General features: G+C 37.7%; 1 protein-coding gene across 1 annotated transcript in view; it reads right to left on the reverse strand.

Annotated features, from left to right (window-relative positions):
* CCDC141 (coiled-coil domain containing 141) overlaps positions 1-15,561 on the reverse strand; it is a 225,441-nt gene that overhangs the window by 64,276 nt on the left and 145,604 nt on the right. The window contains exon 8 of the mRNA XM_030803664.1: positions 4,615-4,787. Coding sequence (XP_030659524.1) covers positions 4,615-4,787 — 173 coding nt within the window. The remainder of the gene's footprint in view (positions 1-4,614; positions 4,788-15,561) is intronic.

Below are 15,561 nucleotides of genomic sequence, written 5' to 3' on the forward strand. Positions count from 1 at the left end.
ATGAGCTGGTGTTGGGAGGTGGTGTCTTCAAGAGGTAAATAACATGGTCATTAAGATGGATTAATGTATGTTTCATAAGACTGGGTTAGTTCTCTCAGGAATAGATTAGTTCCCACTACAGCAGGTTGTTATAAAGCGAGGCTGCCTCTTGTGTTTTTCCTTTTTTTCACACATACCTGGTTTCCTTCCAGTTTTCCATCATGTTATGAGGCAGCATGAGGTTCTTACCAGAGGCTGACCAGATGTGGCCACCCAATCTTGGCCTTCCAGCCTCCAGAATCATGAGCTAGATAAACTTCTTTCTTTTATATATTACCAGTCTCAGGTATTCTTCTACAGCAACAGAAAATGGACTAAGGCAACTGTTATTACATACACTCGTAAGCATCATAAAGAATGCACTAAAATGCTTTTAAAATTAAAGTGGTTATGTGACAGATATTGTACTCCAAAAAGATAACAACTATTTCATAATGACTTGGAATTATCATCAGATTAAATGCAGGAAATAGAAAAGGCAAGAAAACATGTAAATAACCACAATTTGCTTTCTGAAACTGCTCAAACTTCAAATGTATTTGATTCCATGATAGTAAAACAGTGTAAGTCTGTTCCTAATAAAGTAGTGATTACTGAACAATAATGAAAGGATCTCAGATTTACTAAGGAAGCTTCATCTCAGATAAATGTAAACTTCTGAGGTCCTATTTTTTGACTAACAGAAAAAAAAATCAGATCAAAGGGCCTCTGAAATTCCTACCTGCCTCAATACTAAATTAAGACTTTTATTACATTAAGATAAGTGTTTATCTTCCCTATTTCAAATATTACCTTTCCAGTTAGTGAAAATGAATAGAATTTGATACAACTGACTGTGTTGTAATCATTTGAAACAATCATATTACCCTCAGTATTTTTTTTAAGCTCTTTATATAGAAAGTAAAAAGGTATAGTTATACACTGTATAACATTTCAGTCAACAATGGTGGTCCCACAAGATTATACTGCTGTATTTTTACTGTACTTTTTCTATGTTTAGATACATGAATACCATTGTGTTTCATTTGCCTATAATATTCAATACAGTATCATGCTGCACAGGTCTGCAGCCTAGGAACAATAGGCCAGCCTAACTATGTAGTAGGCTATACCACGTCTAAGTATGTGTAGGTATGTGTGTAAGATGTGTGTAAGTGCACTCGATGATGTTCACACGACAGCAGAATCACCTAAGACTCATTTCTCAGAATGCATCCTCACTGTTAAGTGATGTATCACTGTACTTGCTTATTGAGCCCTCTCTATGTGCTGATGGTGGTGCACATAGAGAGGCCTCAATAAACAAGTGAGTTTGTGCTCAACTGGTGGTGCTGTCTCACTCAATTTAAAAAAACTCTATAAAATGTATATCTTCATTTTACAAAGAGAAAACTGAGATTCAGAGAAATTAAGTTTAAATGTCATGACATTGTTTTGGCACTCAGAATGTATGAACTAAAATTCCTTAAACGTGAAGTCTTGGGTTTCTTATCCATACCAGTTTTTTGGTGTCTGGTAATAGGAACCTTAATAAATTGTGTCCCATGAGTGTGGCTGGCACTCAGAAGTCTCAGAAGCTATTGTGATGTTCAACAATATCTGCTTTGCTCTGTTGAAATTTACATTGATTTCCATTGCCAGCATTCTAAACTCCATCTTCACTCCAGCAGTGGCTGCACTCGAAATATTATCCTTACATTCTATTTCTTTCCTGTGATGGTGACTCAGTTCATTGAGCACATTAATTATTAGATGAGGAAAGGAAGCAAATCACAAACAGAATGCATGGGATTGAGGTCAGTAGCAATGTATGGCTCTAGTTTGCAACCGACAATCTAATGCATTTCAGTTCAATTTTTAATGGGTTTTTATTCTAGATCTACCTTCTGAATCCAAAAATGTCCTTTGCCAAGAAACAATTTTATTTTATCTTCAGCTCCTCCTGCAAAATGAAAATACTATTGATTTATAAAATATTATAAAATCTCAAGGAAACCAAATACCTTGGAACCACAATGTTGACAGAAACCATATTGCTAATGATTTTCTTAAACCCACTTACCTAAGCATTAATTCAAGCTTTTTGAAATGGTACCTAATTATTTCTTCTATTGAAACCAGTCTGTATCATGAAAAACAGGATTGTAGATGTCTCTTTGAAAAACAATAATTATGTAAAAATTAAGACCAAAAAGAGCAAACGAGGTAAAAAGAAAACTGGTATGGATAAGGAAACTAAGACTAGTGGCAAGGGAGTTTAATTTCATACATGTAGAGTGTCAAAAATAATGCCATGACATTTAAACTTAACTTCTCTGAGTCTCAGTTTCCTGTTTATGAAATGAAGATGTCCATTTCATAGAGTTTTTTGTTTGTTTGTTTTTTGTAGTTGAATAAGACAGCACCACTCTTGGCACATAAAGAAGCAAATAAACATATCAGCCATTACAAAATGGACGGCTAAAAACAGTCAATAAAACCTCAAACATAGAATGTATATAAAATAAAAGCAGCTTTCCTCTTATATTTAAGTTTTAAAAACAAAGAATTACTGATTAGAGCAAACAGGATAAAATTCAGCAGTAAAAAGTTATGACTACTTTTCTAACTCCAGGAGTTAAACATCAAAACTAAATAGGGAACTTCAGTTTCTGGTCAAGAGGCGGGGACTGGATTTACCCTCACGCCTTAACCAACTAGAAAAACGAGTACATGAGCAATGGTTTTCAGATACTGAACAATTAGTAGCACAGGGCAGTGATCTGTTAGAGAAGGAAAATACATGAGATGAGCCTTATGATTGCACTAGTTCATTGCCTGGAAGGTAATTTTTAGATCAAAGCTCAGAGAGGTGGAACTAAGCAGAGCCTGGAGTTCTTGCTGAGTTGAGAAGACAGGAACCAGGCTTTGGGTCAAGGCATCTTGAATTTGTGGACAGGGTACCAGATAGGAAGGAGTAACCCACAAACAGAACTCCAGAGATTTGGGCAGAGGTCTTCAGCTACATGGTGATCTCCCCATGTGTGAAAGGAACCTTTCCACAGCCAGGGAACGTGCTGCAAGCAAAGAGTAGCCTGACCAGAGAAATAACATCTGTCTGTGCTTTGAGACCCATTTGTTACACTGAGACTGGACCATTTCGAAATTATAACTGGAAACCTTACCGGTTAATTCAGTCATCATATGACTCAAATCAATGTCCAACATGTACCCCGAGTCCAGGCACAATAAGTGTCCCTTCTACCCCATAGGATGTTTTCTGTATTGTTCAAGACATTTATACATTCTGGAAAAGCTGGAAAAGAGGAGGAGAAGGAGGAGTTCCTGTATCCATATTTTGTGCCTGGATGGGAGGAAACACCTTGAAACTCCTGAAGCCTAGTGGACACCCCTATTACCTAATGCACAGCTTGGAGCTAAAGTAAAGAAACTTAGTAAAAAATGTAGTTATTCATTTTTCAAAGGGGAGAATCCCTTGTCTTCAAATAGCCTCAACTTTTTGGCTTTTATTGGAAGACCTTGGATTATTTCTAATCTTAGTTGTGCATGTAGCACAACTTGTTTGTAGCAAACATCACAAACCCTGGGTTAAATACCTCTGTCCAGATTCAGACTGTCTTCTGGAAAGAATGATCCCCAAACCCAAAGTTACCAAATCAACGCCTTTAAACTCGTCTAAAATAGAACAGAACAAGGGTTTAAACAGAAATAAAATGATTTTATCACATTTCACCTATTTCATGGTTCTTCAAATTGAATATCTTTGAGTTTCAAGGAGATTGTAGACATGGAAGGTGAAAAACTGGGTTTAACCCATTTATAATTTTTTTTGTTTCTCTCTGTGAAAAATGTAAGCCCTGCTTTCATTTCTTCCCGGTCAATATGCATTCCACTATCTGCTCTGTCATTTCCCCTTTGTCTTCCAACCCCTGTTCTTTCCCATACTTTCCTACTGCATTCTCTCTCTGTTTCTCAAGGTCTTTCTCTCTCTTCATGCCCACTAAGCTCAACACTGATGCATTCACCAAATGTGCTCATAAAACAGGCCCACCCAGAGCATTGTTCAAAAGCATGGGGTCTGGTGCCCATGCTGTTGGATTAATAATTGTCACTGTTTACTTAGGGTTTTGCATGGTGAGCCACCAAGGTCATAACTGGAAGGAAATTGTGGTATTTTATTTTCTCCCAGTAAGAAAAAGACAGGACAGGATAGACTCAAGACTCATGAACCAAAGGGAAGGAGCTATTCCATAAAGATGCTAGAGTTTGAAAAGCCTTGGGAACTAAAGCTCTATTTCTTATTTTGTCCATTCCCTTTCCCCTCCTCAGAAACGAGTAAACAGAAAGTTTTAGCATATGTAAGTCTCCAGGCTCAGAATATGGCCTCACTTCTGGATGAGCAATGGCTGTGTTCAGAATAGCTGTTGATCAAACTTCAATAGATCCTTTTAAGCCATATCATAATGCAGCAAAACATCAGAACCAGAAAAAGACAATCATGCATCTTATTTTTTAGCACGTTGTGGAAACTGTGAAAAAGCTTGTTACACTGAGAAAGAAATCAACTTTACTCACCTGCAGGAGTCTACTTGGCTGATTAAGGTCTGTCCCTTTTGCAAAGCATCAGCTGTGCAGTCTTTAATTTTTCTGTGTAATTCCTCATGCCTCGCTGCCAAAACAGCCAGACTTAAACCCTCTGATTTAAGGAGCTTAAGGTAAGCTTCAACTCTTCCAAGTACATCAAATGCCTGCCAAAGAAAACATACTTTCATTTTCTGCTTCTCTACTTTAAAATCTGCATCAACGTGTACACAAAACACTAGCAATTAAACCAGGCCAAACAATTTATTAGTTTCATTATAACAAAAAACAGCCATCTAAATCTTGGAAGGTTGTTGGAAAACAGCTGTATAGTTTTTTAGGGTTCCATTTAGGGAAACTGATCATAGCTTAGTTCAGCATAACTAAATGTCAATACCATAAAATCACCAAAATAGTTTACATTGAGAATGTATCTATACAACACAAAGAGTTGTAACTGCATAGAATTTGGAGAGTCAGTCTGGTTTATTTTGTATATTTTACACTGTATACAAATAATAGATGAGTTATTTAAAAACATTATACTGGCTTTTATGGCAAGAATGTTTCTGTTATATTCCTTAGAGGAAATTTCCCAGTAAATTCCACTTTGCTCTTGAAACACTGTAGGGAAATACTCAAGAAATTATGAATGTCCTTTTTTTCTCTTGCTTTTGCAGATATAAGACCTTCAGTCTATTCCATCCAAGGCATCCATCTGTCTTCAGAAGAGATTAGAATTTTGTTCTGAAGGCATGCAAAGAGTAAGACCAAGGTAATATTTAGCTTCTGACATGCAGAAATAGGATTATGCATAAAAAACATAGCCTTGCAAACCAAGATATTGTCTTGAGAGAAGATTTTAAAATTCCTTTATTTTCTCCCTTTATTAGCAGATCAACAACCCAGCATGCAGGATTAAGCTTATAGAATTAACATAAAATAGAGAGGAGTTAGCCACTGGGCCATTAAGGCTTAGCTGGTATTAAGATGGAGGAGTGTATGATATAAAGGCAATGAAAGAATACTGTGGGTATATGAGGAGAAAGAGAGAAAGCAGAGTGCAGTCGTCTTTGTAGGTCTCCTGATATCTCACCTAATGTCTCTAGGAATAATTTTGACCTAGAGAACAAGTGGTACATTGAAGAAAATCTGAATGGCATGGGAGGTCTTGCCACATTGACCTTTAACACTATTGGAAGAAGCCACCTTATGGAATGTTCCATACCAATCTGGAAAATAGTCCTAACACAGTCAGCTGGGCAGTGCTGTGTAGTGAGGCAGGGCCTTGAAGTGTAGCCTCCCTGGGTTGCTGAGTTGGAAGCCAGTGAGCTTGCCAGGAGCTGACCAGTAGAGCAGGAAGACCCCACAGAAGACCCTAGGTAAGGATCCCAGACCAAAATAAATGAGGACAGGTGGGCTCATGAGTCCAGTACCACTAAGACCTGAAGGAGACCAGGCAAGCAAGGTTGAGCTGATGCTGGGGCAACACAGGCGAAGCCAAATGTAGAGGCTATGGTCATGGAGGTACACAAATGCACTCATGCCCCTGCGCCTGCTGCCATCTCAGGGGGTGAGATCTAGTGGCAGAATTGGAACTGGACAAAATTCGAATTTATGAATATCACTCAAACAGTGTCTTACTACTTATACACTGGTATTCTATTTCACCACCAATGTCCTCATGTCTCCCATGTCTGCAATTCTGTTTATTTAGAATATTTAAAACAAAATCATTCTCACTTGTTTAGCAGCGAAGAGGAAGTTATAATAATAACTATAGTTTAATAAGAACGGACTACGTGCTTGCTTCAATACTGTGTGTTGCACAATTCTTATTCAGTCAATGAATATTGAAAGCTTGCTTAGTTCCAGGCACATTCTCCTTAACAGCCCTAAGAGGAAGTAAGAAATTATCCCCATTGTATGACTGGGAAAACTGAGTCTCAGAGAGGTAAAATAAATTGCAGAAAGTGACACTTCTACCAAAGAGCAGATTTGGGATTTATACCCAATTTCCTGACTCTGAGACCACTGCTCTTAAATCCTGGGCTGTGGTGCCATGTGGCAAAGGATTACCTTGGAAGACTTAAGAAGGAAGGGCTATGTCAGAGAAAGTTGTAATCTTGGGCGGAAAAGGAGGGATTTTAAAACTTACTTTTTGTAAATATGTCTCTGCCTTTCCTTCTTATAGGGTAGAAAAGATACAGAGAAAGGTTGAGAGATTTCTCTTATACTATAGGACTGTAAAAGAAAGAGAACTTAATTAAAGAAACTTTGAACTTGAAGAACTCTTCTTTATCTGATTCTTTTCTTTCCTGCGGTTGGCAATGGAGCCAAGTGCAACAAAATGTGGATGTTAGAAAAGATGATGATTGGTCAGGCACGGTGGCTCACACCTATAATCCCAGCACTTTGGGAGGCCAAGGCGGGCGGATCACTTGAGGTCAGGAGTTCGAGACCAGCCTGGCCAACATGGTGAAGCCTCGTCTCTACCAAAAATTAAAAAAAAAAATTAGCCAGGCGTGGTGGCACATGCCTGTAATCCCAGCAACCTGGGAGACTGAGGCAGGAGAATCACTAGAACCCGGGAGGTGAAGGTAGCAGTGAGCTGAGATCACACCATTGCACTCCAGCCTGGGCAGTAAGAGTGAAACTCTGTCTCAAAAAAAAAAAAAAAAAAAAAGAAAGAAAGAAAAAGAAAGAAGATGATTTAATGACTTTCTCTATCTTTCCATAACCCATTGAAACATCATTTGCCAATAACCACTGTTTCTGAAAATTTTAAATATATTTTAAAATTTGTGTTACTTATTTTGAATACAGTGGAGTTTGTTGTTAATTGAGGGTTAGTTGTTTTTTTTTTTTTTTTTCTGAGACAGAGTCTCGCTCTGTCACCAGGCTGGAGTGCAGTGGCGCAATCTCAGCTCACTGCAACCTCCGCCTCCTGGGTTCAAGTGATTCTCGTGCCTCAGCCTCCCGAGTAGCTGGGATTATAGGCACACACCACCACACCCAGCTAATTTTTGTATTTTTAGTAGAGATGGGTTTCATCATGTTGGCCAGGCTGGTCTCGAACTCCTGACCTTGTGATCTGCCTGCGTCGGCCTCCCAAACTGCTGGGATTACAGGTGTGAGCCACCGCGCCCAGCCGAGGGTTAGTTTTAAAGTCAAATGCCTAAAGCAAATATCTGGCATAGTCAAAATCATCTTCAACTCCCTTAAATCACACTTAAAGTCTAATATATGTGAATTAGTGCATATAGTAACACATATTCACATTTAGAATTGAGAACCCCTGAGCTACACTAAAGGAAGAAATAAAAGGAAAGTCTCTATGTAAATGTCACAGCCTTCTCGCCTTTCTTCCCTTAAGATAATTCTCAAGTTTTCAGTGTGAATGGAGAAAGAATAGAAAATTCCGAAGTGCTTTTTCTTGCCTACATATTTCACCCCATTTTCTAATATAAAGCTACTATAACCTTAATACATGTCATGTTTGTTGTTTTGAGAATTAGGAAGAAAAATATATAAAAGTAAGTGGGTTTCATGGCAAACATATAGTAGGTACTTGGAAAATACTGGCTGTTATTATAAATCTTGATTGATTGAGCCCATCTTTAAAAAGTCATTGAGAAGAGCATGGTCACCTGGTGCCTGTCATTCATCCCACATGGGCCTTTCCTCGGTGGCCCCACTGAACATCTGCCACTCTCAAATCCTCAGGCATTGGTCTCATCTTTATTGGAATTAGATGCTAAAACCACAACGTCATTGAATGCATGTGTGATACCACTCCACCCCCTCCTGAATGTTATAATAAAAGTATTACTTCCTAATAAAATGGAAATAAATTGAAAGACTAAGCATTCACTAGAAGAAGGGAATGATATATCAAGGACAAAGATAGCCCATAATGAGAATCAAAATAGTCAAATTATCTTCCAGAGCTTTTTCTCAAATGTGTAAGGAAAATATTTACTATAAATTGTTCTGTGTATCACACTTAATAGAACTATAGCAGTAGAAAGGAGGTAAGTGATTTTATTCCCTCATTAGCTCAACAAATACATTTGTAGAATACCTATTAGTATGATGGGCTGGATACTGACCTCAATCCTAACCAAACCTTAATAGGAATAATCTGCAGACATAGAAATAAGAGTTAAATTTCTGGACTTTAACAGGAAGCTACTTTCAAGAAGACTATACTATCTGTGATTGTCCGAATTATACACAAAGCTCATCTCTCTTATTCCCATGCAGAATTTGCCAGTTCCATGTGCCAGTTCCAGAAATGATCTAAGTATCATTGCTCTCACTTAATCTACCCTCAAAATAGAACTGAGTGCTTTTCTATTTACCAAATCCATAAAGAACCTGATATACTGGATCCAGCCTGGAAAGACTCCCTTTGCTGCACACACAGTACAGAACATATTATTTCTGGCAATAAGAACACTGTGACCCCCATATAAACTCCTTTGGAAGTAGTGTTTTCCCTTTAGTCTTTTTTCCTTCACAGATCTCTCTTTTTTCAAACCTTGTATGTGCAGGTCAAATAAAGCTACTACAACTGGATTGGGAAAAAAGGATATAGGACAAGGATAATATTTTATCCCTCTGGTTCCTAGCTCTTCTTGAACATTTTATATGTACTATTCAGTTTTTAGGCAGATAAGAAGATGAATCAGCTCTTTTCGGTCTTGTTTTGGTAAAGACCAAGGAGTTGCTTGGTGTTTCTTCTTTACAAAACCAATAAAGACCTTTCTTTTTCACTTGTTTAGTACAGGACCCAAGGCAGCCTGCACCAAACCAAATAAAGATAGTATCAGGACATGGCATATTTCATTCTTTTAAACATATCTACAAGACGAATTCAAACAAGAGCCGTGAGTCATCTAGCAGAATTCTATCATGCTGTTTCACAAAGGTGTTTAATAAGTAATGCTGTTTGCTTCTTGACTAATTAACTTGAAGAGAGTCAACATTAAACAGGAACAACAACAGAAGGAAAACAGCAGAACCTAGAAAATTTCCTTCCACGAGTCTAGTGGCTGGAGAGAATTTTGTTGGACTGCTTATAATTACCAAAAACACAAAACTCAGCTAAGTGCTGAATTGAGTCTAATTAGTGCTTCTAATTAGAGCACCAGATTCCATCACCTGTAGAGATTCAGATTTCCCTTAGGTTCTGTTACAAAGACCAAAAGCTTCAGTTTCCTTTGCTATACATCACCTGAGAGAACTTCTGGTGGTTCCCACTCTGGGGAACTGATTCCTAATTCAGGTCCTCCCCACATCTGTCCAAGCTTTCAAATGCCATGAAGGCCAGAGTATAGGGGTGATGTGATTTTTAAGCTCCCAATATTTGCTGTCCCCTGCTGCAGCTCCAGCTTATTCCTTGCCTATCAAAGGCAGTTGCTGCTGGACCCCAGAGCTCCCTCCTTGTTCCAGGGTGAATTCATGGTATTAATGAGAGGTATTAAATGCCATTAGCACCTATGGAAGCTTTTCTTTCATCATCTGGAAAGCTGAGAAAACACTGGAATAAAAGAGGTTTGGGATTGAAAGTGGTATGTATCTGAAGCATTTTATCAACAAGGAATGGAGGAAGTTTATGCATTGACCATCTCTTGTTCTGAGGAATATATCTAGACCCATTCAATAGCACTTTAGGCAGCTAGTCACTATTTATAATTTCTGGTTTCTTTTCTCTAAGTTGACCTAAATGACTTTAAGATGATCTTGGGAATATTAATATAGAAAATGTCCATTTATAATGTGTAAAGCACTTATTTTTTCACTTACTCAAAAAACATGGAAATCTATGGACTATGTACTCAGCTATGTGCTGGGAATGTAAAAATGAACAAAAGCATTACATCACATTAGAGATATAAAGACAAAATAATGGCTAGCAATTAGTGAGTGCTTAGCAGTTCTGTGCTCTAGCCATGTATTAACTTACTCAGACAGCACAATGTCCTTATAAGGTACCAATAGTACTTCTATTTTACAGGTTAAAAAAGCCAGATGCACAGGGAAGTTAAGTGACTGGCCAAGGTCATAGAGCTAATAAATGTCCAAGATCAGATTCACACTCAGGCATCCTGGTTCCAAAATCTACTGTTATTTTGGCAAAGTGTCATGCTAGCAAACATTTCTAATTTTCACTTAATACCCTACAATTCCATTTATTTTACACTCCAACTGTATCCCAAAAAGATTGTGTACAATTTATCACCAATTATAAGAACTTTTGTTATTGAATGAGACTCTCTGAAGTAGATAAGGATTATTAGACTGATTTTAGAAAAGAGGAAACTCAAGCTCAAAATGTAAATTGCTTTGTCACATGGCCAGTCATTTATTCATTTATCCGACAAAAGTTTTTTGAACGTATGTGACACACAAAGAAGATTAGGACATAATCTCTCTCTAAGGCATACAGAGAAATATTATGGAAATGATACAAAATAAGCAATTAGTGCTGCCTGGAGATGTCTCAGAGGAGGCACTATGTGTAGATGACAAGCCCTTTACACAGCATGACCTGCCTTCTCAGATATGATGCAGAGATGAAACTTAAAATTTGTGTTCCTTGTATATTAAAGTAATTAAGTTATCTTCTATTAAAATGGTCAAGTCCCAAGTACCTTGGATCAATATAATCTTCTATGAACAATTTCATGTAGTTGGCCTTGAAACTCTACAGTTTATAATATTCCACTGCTCTTAGTCATTCAAATAATTATTGAACACCCACTAACTAGAAGTCACTGTTCTAAGTGTTCTGGTGAACACAAAGTGAAAAGGACATGTTTCTTACCCTCAGGAAATTTTAATTTAGCAAAAGAAATCTACCCAGAAATAAATAACTGTAATACTAGGCAGAATGTGTTTACTGCCAACAGAGAGATGCAACAATCTGATATTGCGCATAGAAGAGAAACCAATTAATACACTCTTAACTTAGAACTCCATTGACAGCTTAAATGTGAAAGGTATGCATGAGTGAGGAAAATAAAATTGAACATCTTGATTATCAGCCTATTAGATATGAACTGAGTTGTGAGCTCTCATGAGACACCTAAGATGTTAAAGGTGTTTTTTCTACAATTTTTCTATGATATATCTATTTTAATAATTGTATGCTAATAATGTAGCCATATTTATCAAATACTTGCTGTGGTTTAAATAGCCTGACCTCTGAGCTCTAAAATCAAAGGTTTCTAAACCCTACAGTCATCATTCTCTCAGAGGGAGTACAGGAAGAGGGTAAATTAAGACATCTTCTGCTTGTTGTGGTGAGGTTTGCATCATCATGAGTTTTTCAATTCTTAAATATCTCTGCATATATAAAGACATGTTCAGCATAAAATAGAAACTCCTTAGCATGCTATTCAAAATGCTTCCTGATCTCCCCACCTGCTTCTACCACCTTTGTCTCTCATCACTTTTGGTATACACCCTACACTCCTGGCAAATTGAATTATCTTAGTTTCCCCAAACATGGCATGACTTTGTACCATCCAGCCCTTCCTCAACCCTTCTTGCCCCATCCTTTCAAACTCATCTCATGATCACCTCCTCTGGGGAGCCTTCCTTGACTCTTTTTCCCTAAGCCAGGTTAAGGGTCTCTGCTCTGTGTGCCCTAATGCTTTGGGCTTACTCCATCACAGCTTTCCCACAACCCAGTGCACTTCTGTTCCCTTGCCTCTCATCTAAACTTGACTGAGAAGGTCTGGAAAGCAGAGATTATATCTTTCATTGCTTTCGCTCAAGTACCCATTTTATGCATGGCAAGAATAGGAACACAACATATTAGCTGAATGCAAATATGGAAGAAGAGAGGGAGGGAACATAAGTGGCTTTAGTTATTTCTAAGAGAAAGGGGAGTTCTGAAAAAGAGGAATTTAAGACAGGCTGCTGAGGAATTATGAAACTGAAAGTAATTATATTTTCCTTGATATCTAATAACATTTATCCTATTTCTTGAATTCATTTCTATTACCTCAATAAATTCCTTCTGCATAATATTTTTTAGGTACTCTACTTGGGCAGGTTTTTTAAAATTTCAATCTTTACAACTGGACCATTTTCATTAATTTATTTCATCAGTTGGGCCTAAAATGTGTTTATTTTGAAAACGGTAAGATCCCATATATATCACGTATATATAAATGAAAAAAAGTGTACCAAATTCCATGCTTAATTATTTTGTTTGCATCTGAAACAATGATGTTGCTATAAGCATTACTGTGCATCACTGTAAATATCTTGAAAAAGCAACATCATCTTCTTAAAAGACATTAATGTTTCAATAGCTATGGCAGAAACAATGGAAGCTATGACAATTGTTACATTTCAAACTACTTTTTGTGTGTTTCTTTGGCCACCCCAACTTTTCCTTCATCTTTGCTTTCAGGCTGACCACCCAAAAGTCAGACCATGTTCATAAAATGGATTTGGCCTCAGTTTCCTCTGCTTGCTTTCTTCAATGAAATCATGTGCCTGGGAATGGAAGGCATAGGACACAATATGTTATGGCCAATTAGTCATGTTTTACAGTTTTGGGTTCAATTGCAGCTGTCCTGTAAATACGGGCTCACCCCATTCTGTTTTTGAAACATATTATATATTTATCTCTGATTCAAACTACATTCCCTTAACAATGATAAATTCTGATTCAAACTACATTCCCTTAACAATGATAAATACATTTGGGGTGATCAATAAATATCAACCATAGCTTGTTTTCTGTGAACACACTAGAAGTATAATAAATAAGATAATCTATAATCCCAAAGGATGAATATTTTGGAGGATCGAGATGAGTTATTCTAATAGGTGCTATATTCATATTTCATGCCATGTTCTCATAAATCTTAGTAACATCTGATAATTAGAGGAACTCTTCTCCAATCAGCTATTAGTCAATGTCGACAACTGACACTTACTTGTATATTCTGCTAAGTGATTTAACAAATAGGTTCCTTCACCAAACACATTAGGAAACTCTAAAAAGAACAGGAAGTATATCAGATTCTTCAGTTACATGGCTCACTCCACTTGAATCCAGTGGTTGGTTTACAGCAAGCAGCAAGTTCCTAATGCCATCTCAACATCGCCACCTGCTGCTCACTCCAGGTCCGAACATCCGTATCTCAAGTCACGGGCTGCCAGACACTTCCTCTGGGTGAGAAACATTCCTGAACCTTGGGTAATCAACAAACCCTAGCAGAATTAAAGGTAATCAATTGCACTCCTGGAGCCACTGGACAAAGGCAGTGGGGGAACTGTTGTCAATGTGGGCAATTAAGTGATAATTATATTTTACTGAATTTCACAAATTTTGTAAGTTTTGTTCTCTGCTATTTATTTTCCAGCATTTAGAACAATGCCTGACACACAGCAGTGGCTCAATAAATATACACTAAATAAGTGAATATCTAAAGAGAAGGGTAATTATTCTCATGAATTCACCTTTAAATAATAAAATAAATTATTGTAAAATATTTCTAGTAAACAATAATATCCCTATCTAGAATTGTTAGAGAGGGGAATGAATGAAAATGAAAGGAGGTGGGGCATGGTGGCTCACACCTATAATCCCAGCACTTTGGGAGGCCAAGGAGGGTGGATCCCTGGAGCCCAGGAGCTCATGACAAACCTGAGCAACATGGTGAAACCCCGTCTCTACAAAAAATACAAAAAATTAGCCTGGTGTGGTGGCATCCCAGTTGCCTGGGAGGCTGAGGTAGGAGGATTACCTGAGCCCCAGAGGTCAAGGCTACAGTGAGCTGTGATCATGCTACTGCACTTCAGCCTCGGTGACAGTGAGACCCTGTCCCCACCCCCTGAAAAAAAAAGAAAGAAAGAAAATGAAAGGAAAAGGGGGAAGAGGGACTTCTCAATGATTTTAACCAGAAATATGATAAAACCTGGATGAAAAAAGAAATATATATGATATGAGAAAATTACTAACAGTCTATTCTGCAGATAAAATTGGATATTTATTTTTTAACAAAATTCAAAAAAGTAAAAGGTATATTTAAAAAATCATATATTTCGCTTTTTACCAAGCAGATATTCAAGCTATCCCACTCACTCATTTATATATTGCCCATTATACCAACAAATTTCATACATTAGTATTTGACATAGAAATTGGAAAAGCATATTGACCTAGCTTCAACGAATTTGGAACAAGAAGTTGTTTGCTGAAAAATAATTCCACTTTTCAAGAATGAAATTGATTTTCAAGGAAAGTACCCTTTTGTAAAGTGCTGACTTCATCTTTTACCCCTGCAGTGCTAACATCCGATTTGCATGTGCTGGGAGAGAAAATTCTTCATGGATCTCTTGTGCTCCTACACATCTCACTGGTAGGTCAAGAATACAAGACTCTGATCCCTTTATATCTGGGCCACTTCTCAGTGTTGGGTCTGCAACTAGCAACCTTCAGGATTGAGGTGATGTTGCCCTCCAAGACAAAGAGCAGGCGTGCTTCCTATTTGCTGTAAAACTACAGATTCCCCAAGCTTAGGGTTCCTCTCCTGAACCCCACCTGCTGCGGGTGCATATATCCATCTGGGCCCATCTGCACCACTCAGGGGGAATTGGGGCTGGGAGAATTGATGGGGCATGCTGACACTCTGGCTGCTGCTGTGGTATAATCAATCACCTCTGAGCCAGAGGTCAGGTGTCTTCTGTAATCATCCATGAAACTGTGATAAGTTAACATGTTAGCTTGAATGTAGGGTAAAATCTCAAACCCCTCACAGTTCTTGAGAGCATGACTTCATCTAAGAACGGGAATGTTCACAATTAGGAAACCCAGTGCACTCAAGGCACAACAAAGTGAATTTTCAAGAGGAAAATTCAGTGTTTCGGAGATAATTGATTATATAAACTGAACATACCTTTTCACTAGTG

This window comes from Nomascus leucogenys, chromosome 22a, assembly GCF_006542625.1.
Source record: "Nomascus leucogenys isolate Asia chromosome 22a, Asia_NLE_v1, whole genome shotgun sequence".
Lineage (NCBI taxonomy): Eukaryota > Metazoa > Chordata > Mammalia > Primates > Hylobatidae > Nomascus > Nomascus leucogenys.